At 50.3% G+C, this 27,207-nt stretch overlaps 1 protein-coding gene across 1 annotated transcript in view; it reads left to right on the forward strand.

Annotated features, from left to right (window-relative positions):
* SUSD1 (sushi domain containing 1) overlaps positions 1-27,207 on the forward strand; it is a 644,959-nt gene that overhangs the window by 299,817 nt on the left and 317,935 nt on the right. The window contains exons 14-16 of the mRNA XM_073663765.1: positions 20,026-20,123; positions 20,809-20,995; positions 22,944-23,032. Of these exons, the coding sequence (XP_073519866.1) occupies positions 20,026-20,123; positions 20,809-20,995; positions 22,944-23,032 (374 nt within the window). The remainder of the gene's footprint in view (positions 1-20,025; positions 20,124-20,808; positions 20,996-22,943; positions 23,033-27,207) is intronic.

A 27,207-nucleotide genomic window follows, 5' to 3' on the forward strand; every position in this document is an offset into this window, starting at 1 on the left:
AGAGTTTCTCAAAGAAGCGGTGATGTTGTGTACGACATGCTGGTGGAGCGCAGGCACACCTTTCTTTGAGAAGTAGTGCCGACTGGGCATCTGGTACTGGGGCACTGCGACGGACATAAGGTCTCGAAAATCCTCTGTGTCCATCAGGCGGAAAGGCAGCATTTCTGTAGCCAAGAGCTTGCAGATGGTGAAATTCAACCTCTTAGCTTTCTCATGGCTAGGAGGAAATGGTCTTTTACTTGTCCACATCTGAGGGACCGAGGGCTGGCTGTTGTGCTTAGACGGGGTTGATAAGGGTGCCCCCGGCAAACTGCCGGTCTGTGAGGAAGATGCAGGCGGACATGTTAGGTTGCCTTGATCCAAAGGTGCTGCTATCGATATCGGACAGCGCTCAACACCAGCTGGTGTTACCATCTCCAAAGAAAATGATGACCTGCCAATCACGCTGGCTGTTGCGGGTAAAGAGGTGGCAGGTCTGCGTCCCAAAACAGGTGTGACTGCTGTCCCCCCAGTCACAGAGGATGAAGAGGCCGCGGATGCACAAGATGTGGCAGACGGTTGTTGGCCCGGCCGGCTAGGCCGCATTGTATCACAGTGAGCTTCCCACTGCAACTTATGCTTCATGTCCATGTGCCGGTTCATGCATGACGTACTCAAACTATGTATTTTTTGGCCTCTACTTAGCTTTTGCTGACAAATGTTACAGATAACACGAGTTGGGTCATCTTTATCGATCTGAAAAAATGCCCAGGCTATGCAAGGCTTGGCACCCATGCGACCTGAAGAGCCACCACGACTTGTGGTGAGAGGCAGAGTTGTGTTTGAGGATGCAGTTGTTGACGTGCTTCCAGTACTACGTCTCTGTCCAGGAAGGCGCAACCTGACCTCGTCGTCACTAGCATTCTCCTCCACCTCCTCTGCTGACCTCATCTCTTGGCTGACTGTGGGTTGACAGTAAGTGGGATCTCCAACCTCATCATCATCACCCTGTGTGTTATCACACCCATCGTCCTCAGAGCCAACCTGTTCCTGCCCTGACAAAAAACTAAAGTTGTCGCTCCAATCAGGCATTTGAGTCTCATCATCGTCTTCCTCATTGTCTCCACCAACAGGAGTTACAGTTTGGGAATGAGGGTCTACATTATGGTCAGAACCTTCTGCGTCTGGTCCTGGATCCGACTCATAAAGATTCTGGGCATCAGTGCAGATCATTTCCTCGTCTGGATTCACTGAAGCGCTGGAGCCGACCTCTGATTCCCAGGCTATAGTATGAGTAAACAGCTCTGCAGACTCAACCATCTGTTCTACCTCTGAGGACTGAAGTATTTGTGATGTTGAAGTTGATGTGGAGGAGAGCCCACTTAAAGGAGCACTTGATATCCGTTGAAGCACCTGCTGTTTTTGTGCCTCATCTGGAATTTGTAGCGATTGGCGTGGCCGTAAGAAAGGGATCTTATCACATTGTCCGCTAAAAGAAGTAGACATTTTAGTTTGGCTGGAAGATGGTCTTTCTTCTGCAGATGTTACTGTTGCTTTAACACCTACCCCATGGACACAACCTTTTTTCCCCTTCCCAACACGCCTATTCCCCTTTCCACCAGCAGCAGGCCTTTTTCCACTCATTTTGGTGGTTAACTAATTCACAACTCTGGAGTTGTTTGCACAAAAAAACAATGGATGGGAACCGAGCAGAGCTGAGTGGCCAAACTGTGGTATTAGGCCAAAACTATTGTCTGGGTTAGATGCAGAAAAAAATTATATTCAATTTGCAACCTGATGGAGGTCAGTATAGATGGACTAATAGACCAAGTCCCACACACTGCTAAAAGCCCAAATATTTTTTCAGAGCTAGATGCAGATAAAAATTATTTTTAATTTGCAACCTGATGGAGGTCAGTATAGATGGACTAATAGACCAAGTCCCACACACTGCTAAAAGCCCAAATATTTTTTCAGAGCTTGATGCAGATAAAAATTATTTTTAATTTGCAACCTGATGGAGGTCAGTATAGATGGACTAATAGAACAAGTCCCACACACTGCTAGAAGCCCAAATATTTTGTCAGAGCTAGATGCAGAAAAAAATTATATTCAATTTGCAACCTGATGGAGGTCAGTATAGATGGACTAATAGAACAAGTCCCACACACTGCTAGAAGCCCAAATATTTTTTCAGAGCTAGATGCAGATAAAAATTATTTTTAATTTGCAACCTGATGGAGGTCAGTATAGATGGACTCATAGGCGGATTATAATGAGGTCAGTCCGGGCTACCGCCCGGGGCCCGTAGCTGCCATGGGGCCCGGGGCTCCCAGGGGCCTGTGGCCGGATTGACCTCATTATAATGTGTGACAGGAGGGCCCGGGAGTCGGAAGATGGAATCTGCTCTGCTGTGTCCGGCAGCGCTGCGAGGATGACTCACCAGCAACTGACTGTGTAAGTGCAGGAGAGGAGGCTCCGCCCACCTGCTCCGGCCTCCAGCAGAGCACAGAGCCAGCTTACAGCATGGCCAGCCCACTGCTCTCCCTGCCCCCTACCCGGGTCTGAATGTTACCTCTCCGTTCTCCCCCTCCTGCCCTGCAATTACACCAGAGCTCTGCAGTCGGGCCTCAAGAGGAGGGGAGGCTGCCCCACAGAGAAGATGGGAGAACCTGCATCATGTACAGAAAGGGTAAGTCCATGTGCAGTGTGTGTGTGTTATATGTGTGTGTGTATGTGTAGCACCCTGAGGATTCGGCTGCTACAGGGGTATTGCACCTCAACCCAGAGGTGTGATATTCCACTCCCGGGTAAGGATGGAGTGTGGAACTGAGCTCAGTTAGCTGCATGCACTACACACATCCCATTTCCGAGGAGCAGACCAACGGTACTCCCACTTAGAAATGTGCAGGTACGACCGAGTCTGTCCTTGGCTGGAGTGGGAGGGGGGTGGTACATCCCAGTAGTGTAGGGGCAGATAGGGGGAGCAGCCTGGGTAAAGTTAGGAGCTCATTGGGTGCTGGTCACCTGAGCTCACACATAGAGGGAGTATATAAGGTGGGCACCATCTTAGATCAGGGTCTTTGCAGAGGAGTCTTTTGCAGAAGGCTGGTCAGTCTGTCAGTCTTTTGCAGAGCAGTGGAGGAAAGCAGAGGAGCAGAGCAGCCCCAAGGCCCAGAGAGAGAGAGGAGAAGGAAAGACCCAGAGGGGGAGAAAGAAGGAACTCCAAGAGCCCAAATTAGACCAGAGGGTGAAGAGTTGGCAACAGGGTACCGGATCCCAAGCTGGCAGAGGCTACAGCACACCTTAGCCAGGAACCGGAGGCCGTGGGCAGAATCTGCCACGGCCACCCACTATATCCACCCGGAAGGCAGACCACGCATAGGGTCAGGGAACCCAGAGACAAGGGTTCGCCAACAAGAGGCCCGAGGGAGCCGGACTTAGGTGGATCCCTGGTGGGGAAGGCCAGAGACGAGGACAGGACAGAAAGGGAGCTCAGAACCACGCTCCAGAACTACTTGGGGGTTGGCCGAGTCCAGGACCTGGTGGACGCAGCACGGCTCGGGTGGTCACTCAAGGCCGGAGTGACCGGTACAAGAACAGCAGTAAGTAAAGAACCCTGAACTGCACAACCCGACTCTGACTCTCATTACCATCTTCCCTGCACTTCCACAACCACCATCCTCTGCACCTGACCCCCTGAGGCTATACCCCTCCCGTTGGGGGTTATACCACCTAAGCTGCACAAACACCATCAGCCTCAGCGGACCCTGCTGCAGCGGCGGCCGTAGTGACCGCAATTCAACGGGTGGCGTAGTCGACATAAAGAACTTTAGTAACATCAGTAAGGACTGCCACACACTGAGCTTGACACCCTGGGCACGGACCGGGTCACAGCCACTCGGAGACTACAACCCCCATCTGATCCGGCTCCGGGTATCCCTAACAACACTGGCCCAGGGGGCGCGTCAACTTTGGCGTCGTCGGCAGGATAACGTGCCCGCAACAACCGGGTACTGCGTGCCTGAAGAAAAGTTCACCGTTACCTCAAAAAGAAGTCTCCCGCCGGTTCCGGAGGGTCCCCGCCAACGGACCCCATCACAGGTCGTTTCCCGCCGGTTGTCCGCCATTTGCAGCTTTTTCCCGCCATCCATGGAGTTTCCCGCCACTGGGAGACGATTCCCGCCATTTCCAAAGATTGCCCGCCTTGGAAGAGCGGACGCCATTATGGGCGTGCCAGAGGGTGGCAAGAGGTCACCTCCCATCGTGGGCCAGGTCGAAGAATGGCGCCAAAAGCGGAAACCGCGCCCACCAACAGAGACTGTGATGCTGGAAGTGTCCATCAGCGTAAGAGAACTGCCCCTGGAACTGACAATCACAAAGTTGCCCCGGGACCACCCTCGATGTGGGCGGAGACAGAAGAAGAGAACGAAGATGGGTGCAGCTTGGAGCAGTCTGGAGAGAGCGCACCCGGAGACAAGACGTCTGGAAGAGAGTCCAGAGAGAGCCTACCCGGAGATGGAGGGAGAGCCAGGCAGCACCGACCCAGTGGTCAGGAGCCTGATGCGGGCCGCCACTCCAGGCAGCACCGACCCAGTGGTCAGGAGCCTGTTGCAGGTCGCCACTCCAGAAGGCCTGCTGGAGATCCTAACACAGCTCCCCCGAGACCGGGAGTGTGCACAGACCGCGCTGGAGGGCCTCGCACGGAGGATGGCCCGGGTACAGCGAGAGACGTTGGCGGAGTGGAGCCGAGAGATGGCCCAGCAGACCGAGACTCGTCAGCGGAGCACGCCACCCGAGACGAGGAGACAGACCGCCTCTGAGGATGGCGCAGGAGGACTGAAGGCCGGAGGCGGCGCCGAGAAGGGAGCCGAACGAATGGAGGCAGGTAAAGGGGACGTCACTACCCCGAGCCGGGAAACCGCATGCCTGCCCCAGCTCCCCGTCGCAGAGCCCGAAGTACCCCCTGCCGTGCCCGTCGCTGCAACGTCACCACCGCCGACTAGGCCTCAACCGGAAACCGCGGCCGCGACCCCTGTGACGTCACACGCCTCGACCTCGAGCGCGACCAAACAGGAAATACCACCGGCCTGGTCGCAAGGCCTAGTATCCCCGGGCGCCGCAATACCCACAGCGCCCCCTACCTCCGCGGAGCCACCGGCCTGGTCGCAGGGCCGAATAACCCAGGGCGCCGCCGTTCTTACGGTGCCCTTTACTTTCAAGGTGCCCCAGGCCTGGTCGCAAGGCCTGGTCGACCCGGGCGCCGCTACCATCAACGCGCCCTCAACATCTAGAGTGCCGCACCTGGGTGAAGACCTGTTCGCCCAGCATACGTGCCCGGATGGGCAGCCCTTCGTATGGCCCCAGGAATACATCCAGCTGGAGCTGCAAAAAGCAAGGGCCATGTGCGAACCCCTGATCCCGGCTCCAAAGCCCATAAAGAGGATCTCGCCCCCGCTAGAAGAGACCCAGTTTGAGTGGGATCCCACCGGAGAAGACCTCATGGGGTTCACTCAGGAGACTCGGGCAGCCGCAGCGGAGCGTGCAGAGTGCTGCCGCCAGCAGCTCGAGGTCTTTGAGAGGGAGCGGAGAGAGAGGCGGGTCCGGGAACAACAAGCCCAAATAAGGAGCGCGGAGCAGAAGAGCCGGACCAGGAGAAACCCCCGTGCAGCGCATGGTCCCCGTACCATCGGGACTGTGATAAAGTTCAATCTGCAGCATGGGTGGGGTTTCATCAGGGATCACCGCACCCCAGGCGACGTCTTCGTGACCAGGAGAGACGTTGAGTCCCACCTACCGGAGGGACACAGAGGTCGTGACCTGTATTTAGGGGACGAGGTCACCTTCACCCGGCACAAGTGTGCCAAAGGACCCTACGCCCTCCATGTGCATCGCCTGACGGAGGAGGAGCTGCGGTGTGAGGAGGAGCAAGAGGACCCGGACGGGTCTGAAACTGAAACTGTCCACAAAGAAAGAGCAGGAGGACGCCGTCGTTGAGTACGGTAGTGAAGAGACTGTATAAAGTTACCCGTTAGGGTATATGCCATGCTGCTAATTTAAATATGGTTCCCGTTGGGACAAGTGTGAACTGTTCCAGTGTGTCCCATTTCCCCACTGACCGAGGACTGAGAGCGGTCATCCCTTTCCTAATACCTGGCCGAGGACTGAGAGCGGCCATATCCCCTTGTATATAGTTGCGCTTCCTAAAGCGCCCCCTACCGGTTTTATAGGAAACCGTGTTTCTTCAAGAGACTGTCGCACTTTACCCGGTCACAAGTTGCACCGTGACCGGAGGTACCAGAAGACAAGAATGTTTATATGAAAAGTTTATTGCTGCTGATGATGTTTATATGTTTTATATGTTTATGTTTATGAAAAAAAATTGTATGTTTTGGTGTTTTTTATATCTTACAGCCCGAGGACGTGCTGTGATTTACCAGGGGGGAATGTAGCACCCTGAGGATTCGGCTGCTACAGGGGTATTGCACCTCAATCCAGAGGTGTGATATTCCACTCCCGGGTAAGGATGGAGTGTGGAACTGAGCTCAGTTAGCTGCATGCACTACACACATCCCATTTCCGAGGAGCAGACCAACGGTACTCCCACTTAGAAATGTGCAGGTACGACCGAGTCTGTCCTTGGCTGGAGTGGGAGGGGGGTGGTACATCCCAGTAGTGTAGGGGCAGATAGGGGGAGCAGCCTGGGTAAAGTTAGGAGCTCATTGGGTGCTGGTCACCTGAGCTCACACATAGAGGGAGTATATAAGGTGGGCACCATCTTAGATCAGGGTCTTTGCAGAGGAGTCTTTTGCAGAAGGCTGGTCAGTCTGTCAGTCTTTTGCAGAGCAGTGGAGGAAAGCAGAGGAGCAGAGCAGCCCCAAGGCCCAGAGAGAGAGAGGAGAAGGAAAGACCCAGAGGGGGAGAAAGAAGGAACTCCAAGAGCCCAAATTAGACCAGAGGGTGAAGAGTTGGCAACAGGGTACCGGATCCCAAGCTGGCAGAGGCTACAGCACACCTTAGCCAGGAACCGGAGGCCGTGGGCAGAATCTGCCACGGCCACCCACTATATCCACCCGGAAGGCAGACCACGCATAGGGTCAGGGAACCCAGAGACAAGGGTTCGCCAACAAGAGGCCCGAGGGAGCCGGACTTAGGTGGATCCCTGGTGGGGAAGGCCAGAGACGAGGACAGGACAGAAAGGGAGCTCAGAACCACGCTCCAGAACTACTTGGGGGTTGGCCGAGTCCAGGACCTGGTGGACGCAGCACGGCTCGGGTGGTCACTCAAGGCCGGAGTGACCGGTACAAGAACAGCAGTAAGTAAAGAACCCTGAACTGCACAACCCGACTCTGACTCTCATTACCATCTTCCCTGCACTTCCACAACCACCATCCTCTGCACCTGACCCCCTGAGGCTATACCCCTCCCGTTGGGGGTTATACCACCTAAGCTGCACAAACACCATCAGCCTCAGCGGACCCTGCTGCAGCGGCGGCCGTAGTGACCGCAATTCAACGGGTGGCGTAGTCGACATAAAGAACTTTAGTAACATCAGTAAGGACTGCCACACACTGAGCTTGACACCCTGGGCACGGACCGGGTCACAGCCACTCGGAGACTACAACCCCCATCTGATCCGGCTCCGGGTATCCCCAACAACACTGGCCCAGGGGGCGCGTCATATGTATCTATACCTATGTATTTGTGGACCATCAGAGGGGCTCACTCGCCTGGGCTGCTTCCCCTGTGCAGGACCGCTGGCACTTCACCTGACATGGCCGTGAGCTGTGCGATTGTGTCTGGTATTAATGACACTGCGCCTATAATTGTGCTTGTGTATTGCCCCTGCCGCGCCATTACTACCAGACACAACCGCACAGCGCACGGCCATGTCAGGTGAAGTGCCGGCAATCAAGCAGCGCAAGAGGTCCTACACAGATGCTGTAGAAGCAGCCCAGGCCCTAACGGCGAGTGGGCCCCTCTGATGGTCCAGGGCCATGTCTGTGACACGCCGGCGGCCCTGCACTGAGACATGCCTGAGGAGCTGCTGGACAGGACAGTTTTATGTATTTATAAGATATGTACGTATGTATGTGTCTGTGCGCATATCTGCGTAACGTGTGCATGTGTGCGCATACCTGCATATCGTGTGTGCGCACGTGTGCTGGCCCGGCCGCATCACAGCTAGAAGACACGGCCCTGTGCGCGGCAGTGTCTGCTAGCGTGACGTCATGCAGTGTGCCCTGCTCTGCTTCTTACCACCATAGAGGAGCTGGACGACTGGTGCCGAGCAGGGGAATGGTGAGTGATGTGTCAGTGTGTGCAGATATCATTGTGTGATATGTCTGTTTATATGTATTTTTGTGTTTATAGCTATGTGCCCACGATGCAGAAATGCTGCATATTTTTTCCGCTTCTCCCTGGCAGGAAAAATGCATGCAGATTTTACATGCGTTTTTCCCGCCTGGTAGAAGCGTTTGTCAAGCTTTTTTGCATGCATTTCCGCATGCGGGTTATCAAGCAATTTTCCAAGCGATTTTAGCATCACTTGGAAAAGTGCTTGACAACTTGGTCACACTATATAAATCCATGCAACCGGCATATATAGTGTGACCAAGTAATAGTTAAAAAAAAGAATAAGAATTGTAAAAAATAAAGATTATACTTACCTTCCGATGGCCCCCGGTCTCCTCAGCGATGCGTCCGGTGTGTTGGGCGGCTCACGGTGGTGTGAAAGGACCTTTCATGACGTCATTTAGTCATGTGACAGGTCACGCGACAGCCGATGTCATCTGTCGTGTGACCTGTCACATGACTAAATGACGTCATGGCAGGTCCTTTCACACCACCGCGACGCATACAACAGACCGGACATATCGCTGAGGAGACCGGGGGCCATCGGAAGGTGAGTATAATCTTTATTTTTTTTATTCTAAATTCTTTTTTTTACAGGTACTATGGTACCCGGGTCTGGATGAGAGCCTCCTCTTCTCAAAACCCGGGTACCATCCGCACATTGAATCGCTTAATATCCGCATGTGCACATGTAGTCATGCGGATATTAAGCGATTCAATGCAAGTCAATGGCGGCAATTACGCTGCGTGTCCGCAAAATTAATGGACTTGCTGCGTTTTTTTCCGCATTGATAATCCGTATTGGAAATTTCCGCAGCATGTGCACAGCACATGCGGATTATCATTGGAGACCATGGGGCACGTATTACCAAGCGATTTTTCAGCATTTTCGCTGCAGAAATTCCGTTGCAAAAACGCACACAGCCTATGCGTGTATGTATTTGTCTTTGTATATGTCTGTATATGTTTGTTTGTGTGCGTGCGGCCTCCTGCTGTATCTGGGGGGGGGCGCCGTGCGTCCGCCAGCTGTATCTTGGGGGGGGCACCATGCGTCCTCCGGCTGTATCTGGGGGGGGGGCGCCGTGCGTCCTCCGGCTGTATCTGGGGGGGGGGGGCGCCGTGCGGCCTCCGGCTGTAATCTAGGGGGGGCGCCGTGCGGCCTCCGGCTGTGTCTGCGGGAGGGGCGCCGTGCGGCCTCCGGCTGTAATCTAGGGGGGGGCGCCGTGCGGCCTCCGGCTGTGTCTGGGGGGGGCGCCGTGCGGCCTCCGGCTGTGTCTGGGGGAGGGGCGCCGTGCGTCCTCCGGCTGTGTCTGGGGGAGGGGCGCCGTGCGTCCTCCGGCTGTATCTGGGGGGGGGCGCTGTGCGTCCTCCGGCTGTATCTGGGGGGGGGCACCGTGCCTCCTCCGGCTGTATCTGGGGGGGGGCACCGTGCGTCCTCCTGCTGTATCTGGGGGGGGCGCCGTGCGGCCTCGGGCTGTGTCTGGGGGGGGCGTCGTGCGGCCTCCGGCTGTGTCTGGGGGGGGCGCCGTGCGGCCTCTGGCTGTGTCTGGGGGGGGGGCGCCGTGCGTCCTCTGGCTGTATCTTGGGGGGGGGCGCCGTGCGGCCTCCGGCTGTGTCTAGGGGGGGCGCCGTGTGGCCTCCGGCTGTATCTGGGGGGGCGCCGTGTGGCCTCCTGCTGTGTATAGGAGGATTATGTGAAAGCTCATATTATACAGTATGAGACCCTACATACATAGGGGGATGTCAGCATACTTAATTGTGCTCAATATTAAGTCATACAATTAATATAAAAAAATTATTATAATTAATATATTAATATTGTTCAGAATTAATTTCACATGAACTATCACATGATCTATCAAAGGGGGATCATGTTACAAGTCATGTGATACATCAGGTGTGTGTGTGTGTGTGTGTGGGGTGGGGGGGCCCATGCCGTCTAAACTGCCCGGGGCCCTTGCTACTCTTAATCCACCCCTGGATGGACTAATAGACCAAGTCCCACACACTGCTAGAAGCCCAAATACTTTTTTCAGAGCTAGATGCAGATAAAAATTATTTTTAATTTGCAACCTGATGGAGGTCAGTATAGATGGACTAATAGAACAAGTCCCACACACTGCTAGAAGCCCAAATATTTTTTCAGAGCTAGATGCAGATAAAAATTATTTTTAATTTGCAACCTGATGGAGGTCAGTATAGATGGACTAATAGAACAAGTCCCACACACTGCTAGAAGCCCAAATATTTTTTCAGAGCTAGATGCAGATAAAAATTATTTTTAATTTGCAACCTGATGGAGGTCAGTATAGATGGACTAATAGACCAAGTCCCACACACAGCTACAAGCCCAATATTTTTTCAGAGCTAGATGCAGAAAAAAATTATATTGAATTTGCAACCTGATGGAGGTCAGTATAGATGGACTAATAGACCAAGTCCCACACACTGCTAGAAGCCCAAATATTTTTTCAGAGCTAGATGCAGAAAAAAATTATATTCAATTTGCAGGTCATGTATTTGGAGGTCAGTATAGATGGACTAATAGAATGATGCTATGCCCAAAAGGTTTTACTTCACAAGGTGCAGTAAAAAAATTGGTATTCTATACACAGGTGGTATATCTTGCAACACAGATATTCTACTCCACTGACTAAAACACACTGCAAGAGGCCAAAAAGGATTTGCTTAGCTAGATTTAGCCAAATGCTGTGAAAAAAACTTGCACAGCACTGGCACAGACCTGCCTGGCAAAAACTGATAGGAACTGATGTAACCTAGTCCTGAAAAGGACTCCAATTACAATTAGTCTTTACTCCCACAATCTATCTATTTAAGAGCACAGACCTGCCTGATAAAAGTCGTAGGAAATGCTGTAACCTAGTCTTTAAAAGGACTGCAATCACAACTATTCCCTACTCCCAAGCTATCTGTAGATTTGTGCGAAAATTGGCTTGAAATTAACAAGGTATAGCGCACACAGCAACAGCGGTGCCGTCTAACACGCAGCTGCAGCAGTGAGAAAATGGTGGCGACGGGGAAAATGGCTGGGTCTTATAGGGCAAGGACGTGTGACATACACTGCCAATGACACATGTGTGACACCCCAGGGGTCTGGTTGCCACAGTAACGTAATGTTATGTCTGAGAGCAGGTGGGAGGTCCTTTAGTCAGGGATCCTGTGCATGCCACACCTCCTGCCCAGTCTTGGGAGGGGAAGAACTTCCCCTATATAAACCTGGGGCTGAGGCAGGGTGAGTGAGTAGAAGAAGAGAAGAAGTAGAGACAGCATAGGGAGAAACAGCAGTTACAAGGAGTCAGGGGCTGGCAGCTGCAGAGTTCGCCCTGACTAAGAAGACTTTTTACCGGACCCGGAGTCCGAGGCTGTGGGGACTAATTCCTGCCCAGCAGCAGAATCCGTCAGGCAGGGGATTTCAGGTCCTCTGGCCCAGAAGCCCGAAGGCACGGTCACACGCGTGGGACCAGCACCGCCATCGTGGAGCGGAAGCCATTAGAAGGCCCCGAGTCACCGGCCATACGGGTGAGCACCACACGGTACACTCAGGGACGTGGGCTACTTACATCAGCTCCTAGCAAGGTAGCCAGAAGAGTACAGTCAGTTTGGGAGGCCTACAACTACGCCTGGCCAGGGGAGATCCCATCTGCTCAAGGACTGACCAGGCCCCATCCGCTAGCAAGTACTCCGGGAGGGTCTTTTGTTGTTACCAGTAAAGACCCTGAACTACACCGTACCGTCTCTGAGTGGTTCCTGCTACCCCCATCATCCACGTCGGCTGCCCTGAGGCCATACCCCTCCCGTTGGGGGTTATACTATCACGCTGCACAATCCCACCATCGGCCTCAGCGGTCTGCCCTGCAGCAGCAGCCCCCTGGCTGCACTCAACGGGTGGCGTAGTCATCAACCATTTACTACTAATGGACTGCCGTCTAGTTTGACTCCCTGGGCACGGACCGGGTCACCGCCACGAGACTACAACCCTCCACAGATCCGGCTCCGGGTAAGCTCCCGCATGCGCAGCGCAGCGCGACACAGGCCCAGGGGCGCGTCAACTTTGGCGTAGTCGGCAGGATTTCGTGCCCGCAACCACCGGGTACTGCGTGCCTGAAAAGCAAAGACTGTTCAAACTTACCAGTGGTGAAGATTCCCGCTATCCGTGGAGGTTTCCCGCCATCCGGCGCCATCTTCTACCTTCTTCCCGCCATCCGCGAAGTTTTCCCGCCATCCGGCGCCATCTTCGACCTTCTTCCCGCCATCAGTGGAGTTTTCCCGCCATTGGACGCCATCTTGAGGACGCCGCGCGGGAAGAAGAGGGGCGTGGACTCCGAAAGCGCGCGAGAACTGAAGCCCCGCCTCACGTCCGGACGTTGCGTAAGGTCCTGGAAGGAGCCCAGCAGACGCCGACGTCACAGGAGCGCGACGGAAGGTCCTCAACCCTGACGATCCACTGCGGAGCCGCGGCCTACGGAAGAGGATCATCGCAAGGTAGGCCACGGTCCACTAGGGGGAGGAAGATGTCGGATACGGAGGAGAGCTTCACTGCCTCAACCCCCGCCAGCGCTACCGCTGCTGCAGTTATGCCCTTCACCATGCCCTATATCCCGGGAGCAGCTTGGCTACCCCAGTACTCAGGGGAGTCACATACCCTGCATGACTTTAGAGAAAAGCTGGATAGCCTCTTCCAGGTGTACCCCCTCACAGAAGAGCAAAAAGTGAGCATCCTGGTGGCCCAACTAACCGGGGCAGCCAAAAGAGAAGTAAAATCTTGGCCACCTGGGAGGAGGACTGTCGCAGAGATACTAACCCGGCTGAGGGACACCTTCGATACCCGCACCTCAGCCGAGATCAAGCTTAGATTCTACGGGTGCAAGCAGCGAGCGCATGAGAGTATAAGGGACTATGCACTAAACCTACAAGAGGCCCTGAGGGCCATAAAGCAGACCGACCCTGATGGGGTGGGAAACGAGGACAGGCTGTTGACTGAACAATTTATAGAGGGTTTATATTGCAATGCCCACCGAACCCAGTTGCGGGCAATGGCCTTACAGGATCCCCATCTGGACTTTGCACAGTTCAAGGATAGAGCTATCCGGGTGCTCCGAGAACCAGCACCGGGTGGCGTTGTGACCCACAGGCGCCCAGCTATCACTTACCACCAGGAGGCGGCGCCCTTGTCGACAGGGCCTGTGGGAGCTCATGCGCAGGCTTTGGACAATGACCCGGCTCCAGACCTACACCATCAGGTCCAAGAGCTAGTTAAGAGCGTTGCTGCGCTAACCCGAACTGTGCAGTCTTTACAGGTTTCCACCCCAGGGAAGATCCAGCTGGCATCCGGACCGGAGGACATCCCGTGGCGTCGACCAAGGAGGACCCCACCGGCCAGAGGAAGACCCAGTGACCGATACAGCGAGGACGGACGACCCATCTGCCGCCGCTGCAATCAACCCGGACATATGGAAAGGTACTGTTCTTTAAACGGGCACAACCTGGGGTAGAGGGCCAACCCCCAGGAAAAAGATCACCAGGCCCATCGAACTGGCGCGACAGATATGTGGGAGGACGTCCAGTCTTGCCTGTGGTACTGGATGGCATTCCCATGAGTGCCCTACTGGATACCGGGTCACAGGTCACCACCATCCCGTACGTGCTCTTCAAGCAGTACTGGAATGACTCGGATATTACCCGCTACCCTGACGACGACTTGAGTATCATCGCCAGCAATGGCCAGCCCGTGCCACAGATCGGATTTAAAGAGGTGACCCTCAAAATCGGTAGAGTCGAACTGGCCGCACAGGGACTGATCATTGTAGATATTGATAAACATGAGAGTCACCCAAAAATAACTCTAGGAACTAACGTAATTGAAAATTGTCTTGCAGAGGTGATTTTCCTTTTACAGCAGGTTGCCAAGAACGCCAGCTCCGGCGAGCAGCGGGTGCTCCAGAAAGAGATCCGGGCACTGATGCAACGGCAACAAGTGGAACTCTCCGGCGGTGAGATTGGTAGCGTAAGAATGTGTGACCCTTTTCCTATTGCCATGCCCCCAAAAAGTGAAATGATGATTTGGTGCCGGGCAGCTATTGGTCTGAGAGGTAGAGATTACCAGGCAATGGTAGAACCAGTTTACTCAGACAGTAGGCCCACCATTTTGACAGCACGGGGGGTGGTCAATGTACGCCATGGGAGGGTGCCCGTTCGCATAATAAATATCGGGGAGAGGGAAGTGTACCTGCCCCGGTATGCCACGCTAGCCAAATTATATACCACTAATCAAAATTCTATACAATCTGTGGAACCCTTGCCTCCATCTCACCCGGAGGAAGGTAACGGCTCTAAGAAAGACATGGAGGACTGGTGTCAGCAACTACATCTGGGTACTGACTCCACTCCCTCACATCAGAAACAAGGAGTCTATCGGGTGGTTCAAGAGTATGAGAGAGTGTTTAGTAAACACCCGTTAGACTTCGGGCGAGTCAAGGGGGTAGAACACCGCATCCCCACGGGAGATCATCCTCCCATAAAAGAGAGGTATCGACCCGTACCCCCTGCACATTACCAACACGCCAAGGGGATGCTTAGAGACATGAAGGAGGCTGGGGTAATCCGGGATAGCTGTAGCCCCTGGGCAGCCCCACTAGTTTTAGTCAAAAAGAAAGACAACACCATGAGGATGTGTGTAGATTACCGGAAAATCAACCGTATCACACACAAGGATGCGTACCCCTTACCAAGGATAGAGGAGTCATTGGCTGCTTTAAGATCTGCTAACTTCTTCTCTACCTTGGATCTCACTAGCGGGTACTGGCAGGTTCCTGTAGCAGAGGCGGACCGGGAGAAGACCGCATTCACCACCCCGATGGGACTTAGCGAGTTCACCTGCATGCCGTTCGGACTCTGCAACGCCCCAGGAACCTTCCAACGATTAATGGAGTGCTGTTTGGGCCACAGAAACTTCGAGACGGTCCTGTTGTACCTGGACGATGTCATCGTATACTCCAAAACTTATGAGGACCACCTGAAACACCTGGCGGAGGTGTTCGAAGCTCTGGCGAGTTACGGCCTAAAGGTGAAACCCTCCAAGTGTCACCTCCTGAAACCAAAGGTGCAATACCTGGGACACGTGGTGAGCGCTGACGGAGTGGCTCCCGACCCCGATAAGATCACCGCAATTAAGGGATGGCCAAGCCCCTCCAGCGTAAAAGAAGTGCGGCAGTTCCTAGGGTTGGTAGGCTACTACCGAAGGTTTATTCCCGGTTTCACCAAAAAGGCAGCACCTATGCAGGACCTCCTGATAGGCCAGTCCCGGAAGGCCAAGAACCAGAAGCCGCCCTTCAAATGGGAAAAGCTAGAAGAAGAGTCCTTCCGCCAGCTGAAGATGGCCCTCACGGGGGATGAAATCTTGGCATACCCGGACTATAGCCAGCCCTTCATCCTCTACACCGACGCCAGTAACATCGGGCTAGGAGCCGTACTGTCCCAGATTCAGCAGGGGAGAGAACGAGTAATCTCCTATGCCAGCCGAAAACTGCGACCCACCGAAAGGAACCCCGAAAATTACAGCTCATTTAAGCTAGAGTTCCTGGCCGTGGTATGGGCAGTCACCGAGCGCTTTAGGCATTACCTCGCTTCTTCCCGGTTCACCGTATACACGGATAACAACCCGTTGACACACCTGGACACGGCAAGACTCGGTGCCCTGGAGCAGAGGTGGATGGCCCGTCTGTCCAACTACGAGTTCACAATCAAATACCGGGCAGGACGCTCCAATACTAACGCGGTCGCCCTGTCCAGGATGCCCAACCTGCCGGACGAAGGAGAAGATCCGGAAGGACTGGAAGAAGTTGAACTCCCTGCGTTCCACCGTCATGGGACTATCCAGTATTCCCACCGGGTAAGGGGTAAGCAGGCTGCTACGTTGAACCCCTTACCCCACTACAACTGGGCGGAAACGCAAGACAGCGACCCTGCCGTCCGACTGGTGAAGGAGATGCTGACTCGGCCGGAGGCTCGCCTTGAACCAGACGCTCCGGAGGAAGCCAAACAACTAAGGGCGGAGAAGAGTCGACTATTCCTTTACAAGGGGAAGTTGTGCCGCAGAATGGTCAACTCCCGGACGCATGAACTACTCTGGCAAGTAGTGGTGCCCCGAAGAGACGCAGCCATGGTGATGGAGGCATACCACGACGGAGCTGGACACTTCGGGTGGAAAAAACTGGAGTTCCTGCTGCGCGAGCGGTTCCACTGGGTAGGCATGAGGGGAACCATCGAGAAGTGGTGCAGAGACTGTGGCCCGTGCAATCTGAGAAGGAAGGACCGGGCCAGCCAGAAGACTCCCCTGCAGTCCATCGTCACCCGGCAACCGTTGGAACTGGTAGCCTTGGATCATGTAAAACTGACCCCAAGCAGAAGTGGCTACGTCTACGCGTTAACCATCGTGGATCATTACTCCCGGTTCTTGGTTGTCGTCCCCGTCAAGGACTTAACGGCTCAAACAGCAGCTAGGGCCTTCCAGCAGCACTTCTGCCGTCCACACGGGTACCCGGACCAAGTGCTGACGGACCAGGGACCTGCCTTTGAAGCGGAGGTCTTCCAGGAATTCTGCAATCTGTATGGCTGCCGGAAGATAAGGACGACACCCTACCATCCGCAAACTAATGGACTTTGTGAAAAAATGAACCAGGTGGTAATGGATCTTCTAAAAACATTGCCCCTGGAAGAACGCAGTCTGTGGCCTGAGAAGTTGCCCGATCTGGTGGACCTATACAACCACATCCCGGTAGGTTCCACCAACTGTACCCCGGCTTACCTAATGAGGGCGAGACCTGGTAAGTTACCTGTTGACCTGGAAATGGGAGTCCTGACACCTGAGGACACTTCACCAGAAACAGACTGGGACACAGAGAGGCAGCAGCAGTACCGGAGAGTACAGGAGAGCGTGGAGCGAAGTCTCTGTCAGGCTAGGGAAAGACAAGAGAAGACTTACAACCAGTATGCTCCCGCTGTTCCCCTGGTACCCGGAGAGCAGGTCTTGAAGAGGAAAAGACGGCTCCACAAGTTGGATGACCAGTGGGAGAAGGACCCGTACACCGTACTGCCCTCAAGCCACGAGAACCCGAAGGTCTGTACCATCAGTAAAGACGGAGGGGAAACCACAGCCATTGTATCCCGGGACCACCTGAAGAAGTGTCCCGAACAACTGAGGAACCCTGAAGAGGAACAAGAAGACCATCGACCCGTGGGAGAAAGGGAAGATATGGTTAGTACCGTGCTCGGGGACTTCCCTCGGTCTTGGACTCAAGTCAATGGTGCAGTTGTGGTACCCGTACTCACCTTCCTCCAACCATCATCCCAAGAACCTACGGAGCAACGGGTAGAGCTGGAAGAACAGCCGGTCCAGGAGGCAGAAGACTCCACACAAGTAGAACAGGAGAATCAACCCTCTGCTTATAGTGAGCCTGCCGTACCCCTAGTGAGACAAAGAGCCGGTAGACAGCTGCCCAGTTTACCCTTGACAGCTCCTACACCCTGTAGTTCAGGGCCAGACAGTCAGCTCCGTAGGTCCACTAGGGCCACTAGAGGCCAGTTACCCGCACGTTGGAGGATCTAAATGTTTAAGCTATTTTATAATGTTTACCTGTCTATAGTTGCTTGTGTGTAATTTTGTATTTCTAGTTGTTTTTAGGAATCCTTGGTGGATTTACCGGGAATCCTTGTATATAGTTGGAGCGTAACCCAGGATGGACTAAAGACTGTCAAGGACTCAGGGTAGAACAGACCCCCTACCTGGTTACGTCTCCCTGTGTTGGTGAAATGGACACCTTGCTTTCTTCAGAGACTGCACCCGGTTGCGGACACGCCGTAACCATCTTTATGTGTTTTCTTATTGTATTATTAATGTTTTGCCTTGTTATGTTTTCTAAATGTGTTTAGTCCCGGAGTACTAAATTTTACTAGGGGGGAATGTGACACCCCAGGGGTCTGGTTGCCACAGTAACGTAATGTTATGTCTGAGAGCAGGTGGGAGGTCCTTTAGTCAGGGATCCTGTGCATGCCACACCTCCTGCCCAGTCTTGGGAGGGGAAGAACTTCCCCTATATAAACCTGGGGCTGAGGCAGGGTGAGTGAGTAGAAGAAGAGAAGAAGTAGAGACAGCATAGGGAGAAACAGCAGTTACAAGGAGTCAGGGGCTGGCAGCTGCAGAGTTCGCCCTGACTAAGAAGACTTTTTACCGGACCCGGAGTCCGAGGCTGTGGGGACTAATTCCTGCCCAGCAGCAGAATCCGTCAGGCAGGGGATTTCAGGTCCTCTGGCCCAGAAGCCCGAAGGCACGGTCACACGCGTGGGACCAGCACCGCCATCGTGGAGCGGAAGCCATTAGAAGGCCCCGAGTCACCGGCCATACGGGTGAGCACCACACGGTACACTCAGGGACGTGGGCTACTTACATCAGCTCCTAGCAAGGTAGCCAGAAGAGTACAGTCAGTTTGGGAGGCCTACAACTACGCCTGGCCAGGGGAGATCCCATCTGCTCAAGGACTGACCAGGCCCCATCCGCTAGCAAGTACTCCGGGAGGGTCTTTTGTTGTTACCAGTAAAGACCCTGAACTACACCGTACCGTCTCTGAGTGGTTCCTGCTACCCCCATCATCCACGTCGGCTGCCCTGAGGCCATACCCCTCCCGTTGGGGGTTATACTATCACGCTGCACAATCCCACCATCGGCCTCAGCGGTCTGCCCTGCAGCAGCAGCCCCCTGGCTGCACTCAACGGGTGGCGTAGTCATCAACCATTTACTACTAATGGACTGCCGTCTAGTTTGACTCCCTGGGCACGGACCGGGTCACCGCCACGAGACTACAACCCTCCACAGATCCGGCTCCGGGTAAGCTCCCGCATGCGCAGCGCAGCGCGACACAGGCCCAGGGGCGCGTCACATGCCCTTGCTTGTGTGAAAAAAAGCACTTCGCGCTGTGTGTGCGCTGCTGACAGATTGCACCTCCCCACTGCAAATGCGGGAAAGAGAAAAAAAAATGGAGATCTTCATTGTTCCTGCAGAGGTCCATCCCCTGCCCCTCCCCCCACCCCGCTGTACACTCAAACTGCGTATTAACATTAATTTTCATCATTACTGAGAAAAAATCCAGTTATGATTTTGGTGCACGAACAGTTATCGAACAGCCGATTTTTTTTCAAATCGTTCGTGTTCGCCGAACGGCTCGAACACCGCCCAAAACAGCTCGAATTTGAGATTGGCGAACAGTTCGAGTCGAACAACGCTCATCTCTACTTACAACCCAGCCAAATCAGATCTCCTGCTTTACATTGATGAGGGGCAAACACCCCGCAACAAGTGTCTGCAAATGGAATTTCTGATTTGACATCTTATTTGAAGTCATGTGGCAAGGATCGTTAAAGTATCATTATTAACTTTGAGGTTTGTTACATTCAATAAGTGGCATAGGGTTCCAGTCTTCTTCCTCTCTCTGATGAGTCTATTTGCACATTCTAGCTCATAGAAGAGCATTTCTTCTATATCTAGACCCGAAAACCCCTTTAAGCTTTCCAATGTCAAATGAACATACTGTACTTTATGAATATAATTACGTGTATTTATTTGAACAGTGACGTTAATGTAAGCTATATACAATAAATTAAATTGTCTGTTTTATTAAGCAGTGAAACAAACATTTGACGACATTGCAGTATTGAATAACACATGTTTGACCTGGACAAGAAGTTCTTCAGCAGCAAGATCATCTGAGGTGTATACAGTAAGTATATTATGTGCTCCTATATAAATTCCTAGATCTTACTCATTTGCTGACCTTGGGTCTTTGGATTTAAAAATATCTAGTTTTGATGACCTTTTTAATCACTGTTTTATCAGCAGGAGATTATCACTAGAGTACTAGTAAACCTACTGCCAGGTAGTCCTCCATATTCATGAGCTCTGTATAACAACGCATCCACCACTGATTGGCAGCTTTCTATGTACACTGTACATGGGCAGAAAGCTGTCAATTAGTGGTGGGGGAGGTGGGTTATACAGTGCACAGCATTCAAATAATTGCTAGATCTGCAGCAGAGAAAACAGGATTTTATCAAAATGACTGCAAGCAGCCCAGTAAATGATACATATCTGGAATCAAGGTCTCTGCCCCTATATCAGGCTGCTTGCTGATGGGTTATCAAAAACATGGCAACAGATTCCCTTTAATATTTATAGTAGGGAAGCACTGGAAAAGGTGAGTGAAGTAATCACTTTGCCTAATAGATATATTTGCCTTCGTCCCAACCAACGGCAAAAAATATTCCTTGCGACAGTATTATGGAATTATTAACACAACACAACACTGTGAATCATAAAGGAACCAACTTAAAATGAGTATTTCTATTGTAGAATTCATAGTACAGTGATTTCTAGGCTGTGATATACCACATATCATTCTTCTGTAGATATTTATCCAAGGAAGGACGTGGTCTACAGGCGGTTTACTCCAGAGCATAATGTTTAACTTCAGCACAGATGAAGTTACTCCAGTACTTTGTTTGGATTTGCCTGTTGCAGGAGAATACTTTGTGAATATTACAGAGCCATCCACGGAGCTGTCTGCGTATGCTCATATTAACATAACAAGTGATGGTGAGTACAGATGCCTCAATTTTTAAGGTCTAAAATTAATATATTGGTTTTGGTGCATGTGGACATTTATTCAAAGAGCATTGAATCCAAAGAAAAAAAAAGTCTTTGGTTTATACACATTCCTTTATGGTGCACCAAAATGCTGCATGAGCACAGATCAAGGATTCTGTTATTCTCCTAATTATAATCTGTTTTAGTAAAAAAAAAAGATTCTCATTGGACAGTATCAGAATAAAATTAAGTTAATAGAGATATCAAGCACTGTTACCCAATTTTACTGCCGAGTGATTACACTGCAATAAATATCAAATTATGCCAAGAGCCAACAAGCTCTCACAAATTATGAAGAACATGGAGAATCTAACTGCAAAGTAAAAGAAAAACCTTTAACAATTTAAAGGGAACTGCACTAATGTGCAATAGAAAGTATGTTATTTGCTCACCAGAGATGGTTGTGTTGGACAGGTACAACGTTAGGGTCCGTTTACACAGACTGACCACTGTGCTCTGCTGGGCAAGGGGTAAGCTCAGCCTGGGAGCCTGCTCCATACAACATCTCCCGAGTTGTGCCTAACATGTACGGGGGATGTTTAGAAGGGGCTAAAAATATTTTGGAAAACCAAAAGATTAAAAGTGATGTATCAATTCAGGTGATAAATTATAATACATTACCAGCATTTACTGCAAAATTAAACATGATGATAATTGTAACCATAATGACATGTAAAAACTCCTTTAGCTTCAATTACATCATGGACACAGTAATTATTTTTCATAACACTGGGAAAAAGTCTCCTACGGTCAGTACACAGATTTACAGATGGTTTGCAATTATGGGAACCATATACAATGGTTAGCTAAAGTATTCAACCCCAGCCCCCCTTGGCATTTTTTGTGTTTAGCTACCTCAAAATCTGGAATTTCACTGTGTTTTTTGAGGGTTTGCATCAGTTTATGAAAAGAACATGCCTACCAACTAAAACATTTCTTTTTATTGTTAAGCTAACAACAAATATTACAAAATAACTGAAAACTTCAGTGTGCATAACTATTCACCCCTCAAGTCTAAAGTCAGTATTTTGTAGAGCCTCCTTTATCTTCACAGCATAGAAAATTGCCTTCAGATGACTCCAAAGATAAAAGTCTAAGGGGGTCAGATTGGGAGACCTTGGTTGCCATTCAGCTTGCCCACGACGACCAATCCACTTTCCAGGAAACTGTTCATGTAGGAATGCTCGGACCTGACACCTATAATGTGGTGGTGCACCATCTTGTTGGAAAAACTCAGGGAAAGTGCCATCTTCAGTGCATAAAGAGGGCAACACATTATCATGTAGCAATTTCAGATATCCAGTGGCATTGAGGTTTCCATTGATGAAGAATGGCCCCACTATCTTTGTACCCCATATACCACACCATACCATCAAGATACGGGATGTGCAGCATCTGAAACAGCGGATACTGGAAGCCTGTGCTAGCATTTCTTCTGCGGTGTTGCTATCCGTGTGTTAAGAGTGGGAGAAGAGGGTTGCATTGACAATCCAACACAATGGGCAGCACTTTGAACACATTTTATAAGTGGTCATAAACTTGTAAAAGACTCATGAAAGAATAAAGTTATGTTAAAACCAAGCACACCATTGTTTTTCTTATGAAATTCTCAATAAGTTTGATGTGTCACATGACCCTCTTCCCATTGAAAAAAATAAAGTTGGATCCAAAATGGCCAACTTCACCCATCTAGAAAAGTTTTCCCCCTCCCATATACTAATGTGCCACAAACAACCATTCCCATTTAATTTAGGTGTATCCATATAAATGGCCCACCCTGTACAATGGAATTAAAGCGAATAACCCTTTAAAATATCTCAAATGTAAAACCAAGCTTATTCAGTTATAAAATAACAGGCAAATGATTGGTGACCAATTATCACACTTTGGCTTTCAGAAATTGAAAATTCTACAATGGAGCAAATGTTTAATGAAACTTGTCTGTGGTGGAATCAAAGTTTAAATGGCTTACAAGAAATATACAAAGTAAGTGATTATCAATATGACGCGCCCCCCTGGGCCGTGGGGTACTCGGTAGCAGGGGTGGTCGGTGCTGGGGGATGTCACAGTGGGGCGGTGACCCGGTCGGTGACCCAGGGCGGTCAATAAAAAGGAGATTATAGTTTTTATAGTTTAATGCTCGTGACGCCACCTGTGGTATGCGGCTATATGGGGCCGCCGCTGCGGTGCAGATCCTCTGGAGCTGATGGTGATGCAATAGAGTTGGTTCAGCTCTCCACAGGCAGAGCTTAGCTCCAGGGCAGTGTAAGATGATGCTATGAGGTAGAAGTTGCTGGTGCTGTGTAGTGCAGGGCTGGTGATGGCGCAGCAATTATTCAAGGACACAGTGGGGTGCAGTCTTCAGGTTTTACTCACAGTTGTTAAGTTCCTCAGGTTACACTTTCCAGATTATAACCGCCCATGTCATCCTGTGTTCACCAAGGAAGGGGTTCAGCAGCTCTCATGTATTTCAGGAGTACTTAAGCGGGACCCCGTTCTATGTTCCTTTCTCGGTCGTCTTCCCTGCGCTGGCTCTCACCCTCCTGCCCTGCGCCTCGCAACCAGTGTCCCAAGCCGGTAACCTCGGATTTTGGCGGGTAACCTGCAGTCCCCTGAATCCTATGTGGCTACCTTTTTAGCGATGTAGTTGCGGTTATGGGCAGCTGCACCCTGAAAGTACAGAATCCTCCGGTTTCTAGCTGAGCCTTGTAGTTCTCCACTAGTTAGGGGCCAGTCCCCTTTGTGGCCTGATCCCTCCACGTTCCTGCAGATTTGGGCACACGGGTGGCTTCCACACTCGCCGTGCCCCTGGGATCCCCTCTGTTCTTCTTGGAGCCTTCCCTCTGCTCCCGTCCTCTCGCTCAGTCTTTCCTCCTGGTCCTCTCAGACTGGGCCCGCTCCTCTGAGCAGAGCTCCTACGGAGCTCCTGCTCCCAACTGTCTCTCTCCTCTGACTGGCTGATCTGATTCTAGATGGTTCCCTTCTTTCTTATACTCCTACTGAAGTGCTCCCCTAAAGTACTTCCTCCACCCACACCCACTACATGGCTCCACCCTCCAGCTAGGGACCAGGGACTGTGCTCTCCCTTAGGAGCAATCTCGCCCTCCCCTACTAAGGTGGAGTGTAATGGATGGAAATGCGTGGGTCCCGTGCAGTACTCCATCCTTACCTGAGAGTGGGATACCACACCTCTGGGTGAGATGCAGTACCTCTGTGGTGACTGAACCCGCAGGGGCACCACAATTATAATGGCGGAAGCTTATCTGTTCTGAGAACTAAAGGATGCAACAAACCTGATCCTTCTTTTCCCCCAATATGATCTGTCGATACACGTAATATGCTCGTACCTTGTAAAAGCAGGGTTGCCAACTTGACGTTTTATGTTTTCTGGACAACTTTTCAAAAAATCACAGACAGGCAATATTTTTTACAGACACATTGGAAAAATATAACAAATCATTAGGATTATAAGTTATACATGGCTCCAGCCAATAATTCTGATATGAAGACATCTGCATTCACTGTAAACTCTAAAATTATGATAATCACGGGCAAAATAATCTGTTATAATATGAATAATACGTTTCTTCAGCTTCAAAAAAATCACAGACGTCTTCATTTTTTTACGGACAGGGCAAAAAGTGCCCTATTTTTATGGACTGTCCTGGAATTTCTGGGTGGTTGAGAGCCCAGTGTAAAAGTCATAATACCAATTTATGCATGAGCCCCAACAAAGAGAACCAAATCAAACAAATGATTAAAAAATATTAGACTTCATCCAATTAAAATTGATACAATGCCACATATCTGAGTATCAAAGGTATATGAACCTATGCTTTCAGTATCCGTTGAGGAGCAGTAACATTAAAGTATAACCCAACTCACCCACGTTGAAGTAGCCAGTGATCCACAGCTCGGATAATAAAACTCTCCTGCTGGGTGGTAACACTGGAATTGAAGGTAGAGATATCCAGCGTTTTTGGCTACTGGTAGCACAGAGGCTTGTTACTGGTAGCACAAAGGCTCCCTTACCCTCCCAATAGAAATCCAGCATAATCTGCGCTTTGAAATTTGACAGGGTCCGCAATCAACCTTGCTACACCCCAAAGGTTTTTTTAACTGTAGCAAGACTCCCTAAAAATGTGCTGGTTCCTCACTTCCACCAAGATTTTTTCTAATTCCAATAATACCAAGTCATTCCCTTTACATAGCTTTATCAATTGTAACACTGATCACGTATTTTATGTCATCAAGTATGCAGGTTGCACCACCAGACCCCTAAAAATACATATTCTAGAGGACCTGAATGACATAAATTTTACTACAGATCGGCATATTTCAAATGCAGCACAGCACTTTATTAATTATCATACACACAAAACAATATCTTTATAGTGTTTGGTATTGAAAAATTACAAAAAACAAAAAGGACAGTGTCTTTCAACAACTGTTACTTACTAGGGAGGTTTAGTGGATTTTAAATTTACATGCAAGAGCACCGGTTGGTTTGAACCTTAAAATAAATTTTGAAGTTTCATTATTAATTGTGTTTGTTATATTTTGCACAAGTGTTCATTTTTTCTTGACTTTTAATATATCATGTATTTGTTTGAAGACATTACACACACGCATACTGTATACAGTATGTATACTTCTATATATGTTTTTTATATTTTTTCATTACTTACACTTATTTTTTGATTGTGCCTTTTTTGCTTTTACAGTTTATTGAAATTGTATTCATATACTGTATCAGACAACATGTCTGACCACTAGGATCAGACATAAAGTAGGATGGACCTGAAACGTGACGCTGTTCGACGTCAATTGAAAAGTGTATCAGAAAAAGAAGAAAAGACCTACACCGAACAATATCCAAAAGTATACAAAATTTTATTAATAATAATTAAAAATCCGAAAAACATGATAGATAAAAACACGGCAGCAAGTATCAATAATGAGCCAAATTTTTTTTTACAAGAAAGCACCACAACAGATACCCAAATGAGCATAAACTACAGTGATACAGGTCAGACAATGAAAGATGGACCCAATTTTAGACCTGTTCAAAAGGGAAACACTGCATAACTCAATCGTCTGAGCCAAGTGAGGTATTATAGCATGCACAATGCAATAATATATATAGTGATAAGAAGGAAAAGCATCCTACGTCTAAACTACATGTAGATAACCTCACAATACTCACTTGTAGGTATCAGCCTATGGTGCAATCGCCCCTACACGCGTTTCGGCGCTGTGCCTTCTGTCACCCCAGGAAGAAGGCAAAGCGCCGAAACGCGAGTAGGGGCGATTGCACCATAAACTGATACCTACAAGTGAGTCTTGTGAGGTTATCTACATGTAGTTTAGAAGTAGGATGCTTTTCCTTCTTATCACTATATATATTATTGCATTGTGCATGCTATAATACCTCACTTGGCTCAGACGATTGAGTTATGCAGTGCTTCCCTTTTGAACAGGTCTAAAATTGGGTCCATCTTTCATTGTCTAACCTGTATCACTGTAGTTTATGCTCATTTGGGTATCTGTTGTGGTGCTTTCTTGTAAAAAAAATTTTGGCTCATTATTACTACTTGCTGCCGTGTTTTTATCTATCATGTTTTTTCGGATTTTTAATTATTATTAATCAAATTTTGTATACTTTTGGATATTGTTCGGTGTACATCTTTTTTTCTTTTTCTGATACACTTCATATACTATATGTCTGACCATTATAGGGTTAACATTCATTCTTAGCAGTAGCAATTGTTTCTCCACCCTATTAATGTTTTGTCTAATAAAAGGTTGATCATATATTTGGAGTGATCTATGAGTAAGAACTGAGTTTCAATTCGAAATGCATAGGAAAAGCTCTCATATTCTTTTTATAGTAATGGGAATGTCATTGACGCGCCCCCTGGGCCTGTGTTGTGCAGGGGAACCCGGAACCAGGCCTGTTGTAGAATGCTTGGTGTTGTAGTCTCCGTGTGGCGGTGACCCGGTCCGTGCCCAGGGTGGTCAAACCAGTGGCAGTCTTAATGTATAGCAAATGTCCGACTACGCCACCCGTGGATTGCGGTCAGTGGGGACCGCCGCTGCGCTGCAGACCGCTGAGGCTGATGTTGTTTGCGCAGCCGAGTATGGGATAACTCCCCACGGGA

This window comes from Phyllobates terribilis, unplaced genomic scaffold (assembly GCF_046119375.1).
Source record: "Phyllobates terribilis strain yellow unplaced genomic scaffold, ASM4611937v1 Scaffold_1__5_contigs__length_1240528914, whole genome shotgun sequence".
NCBI classification, from domain to species: domain Eukaryota; kingdom Metazoa; phylum Chordata; class Amphibia; order Anura; family Dendrobatidae; genus Phyllobates; species Phyllobates terribilis.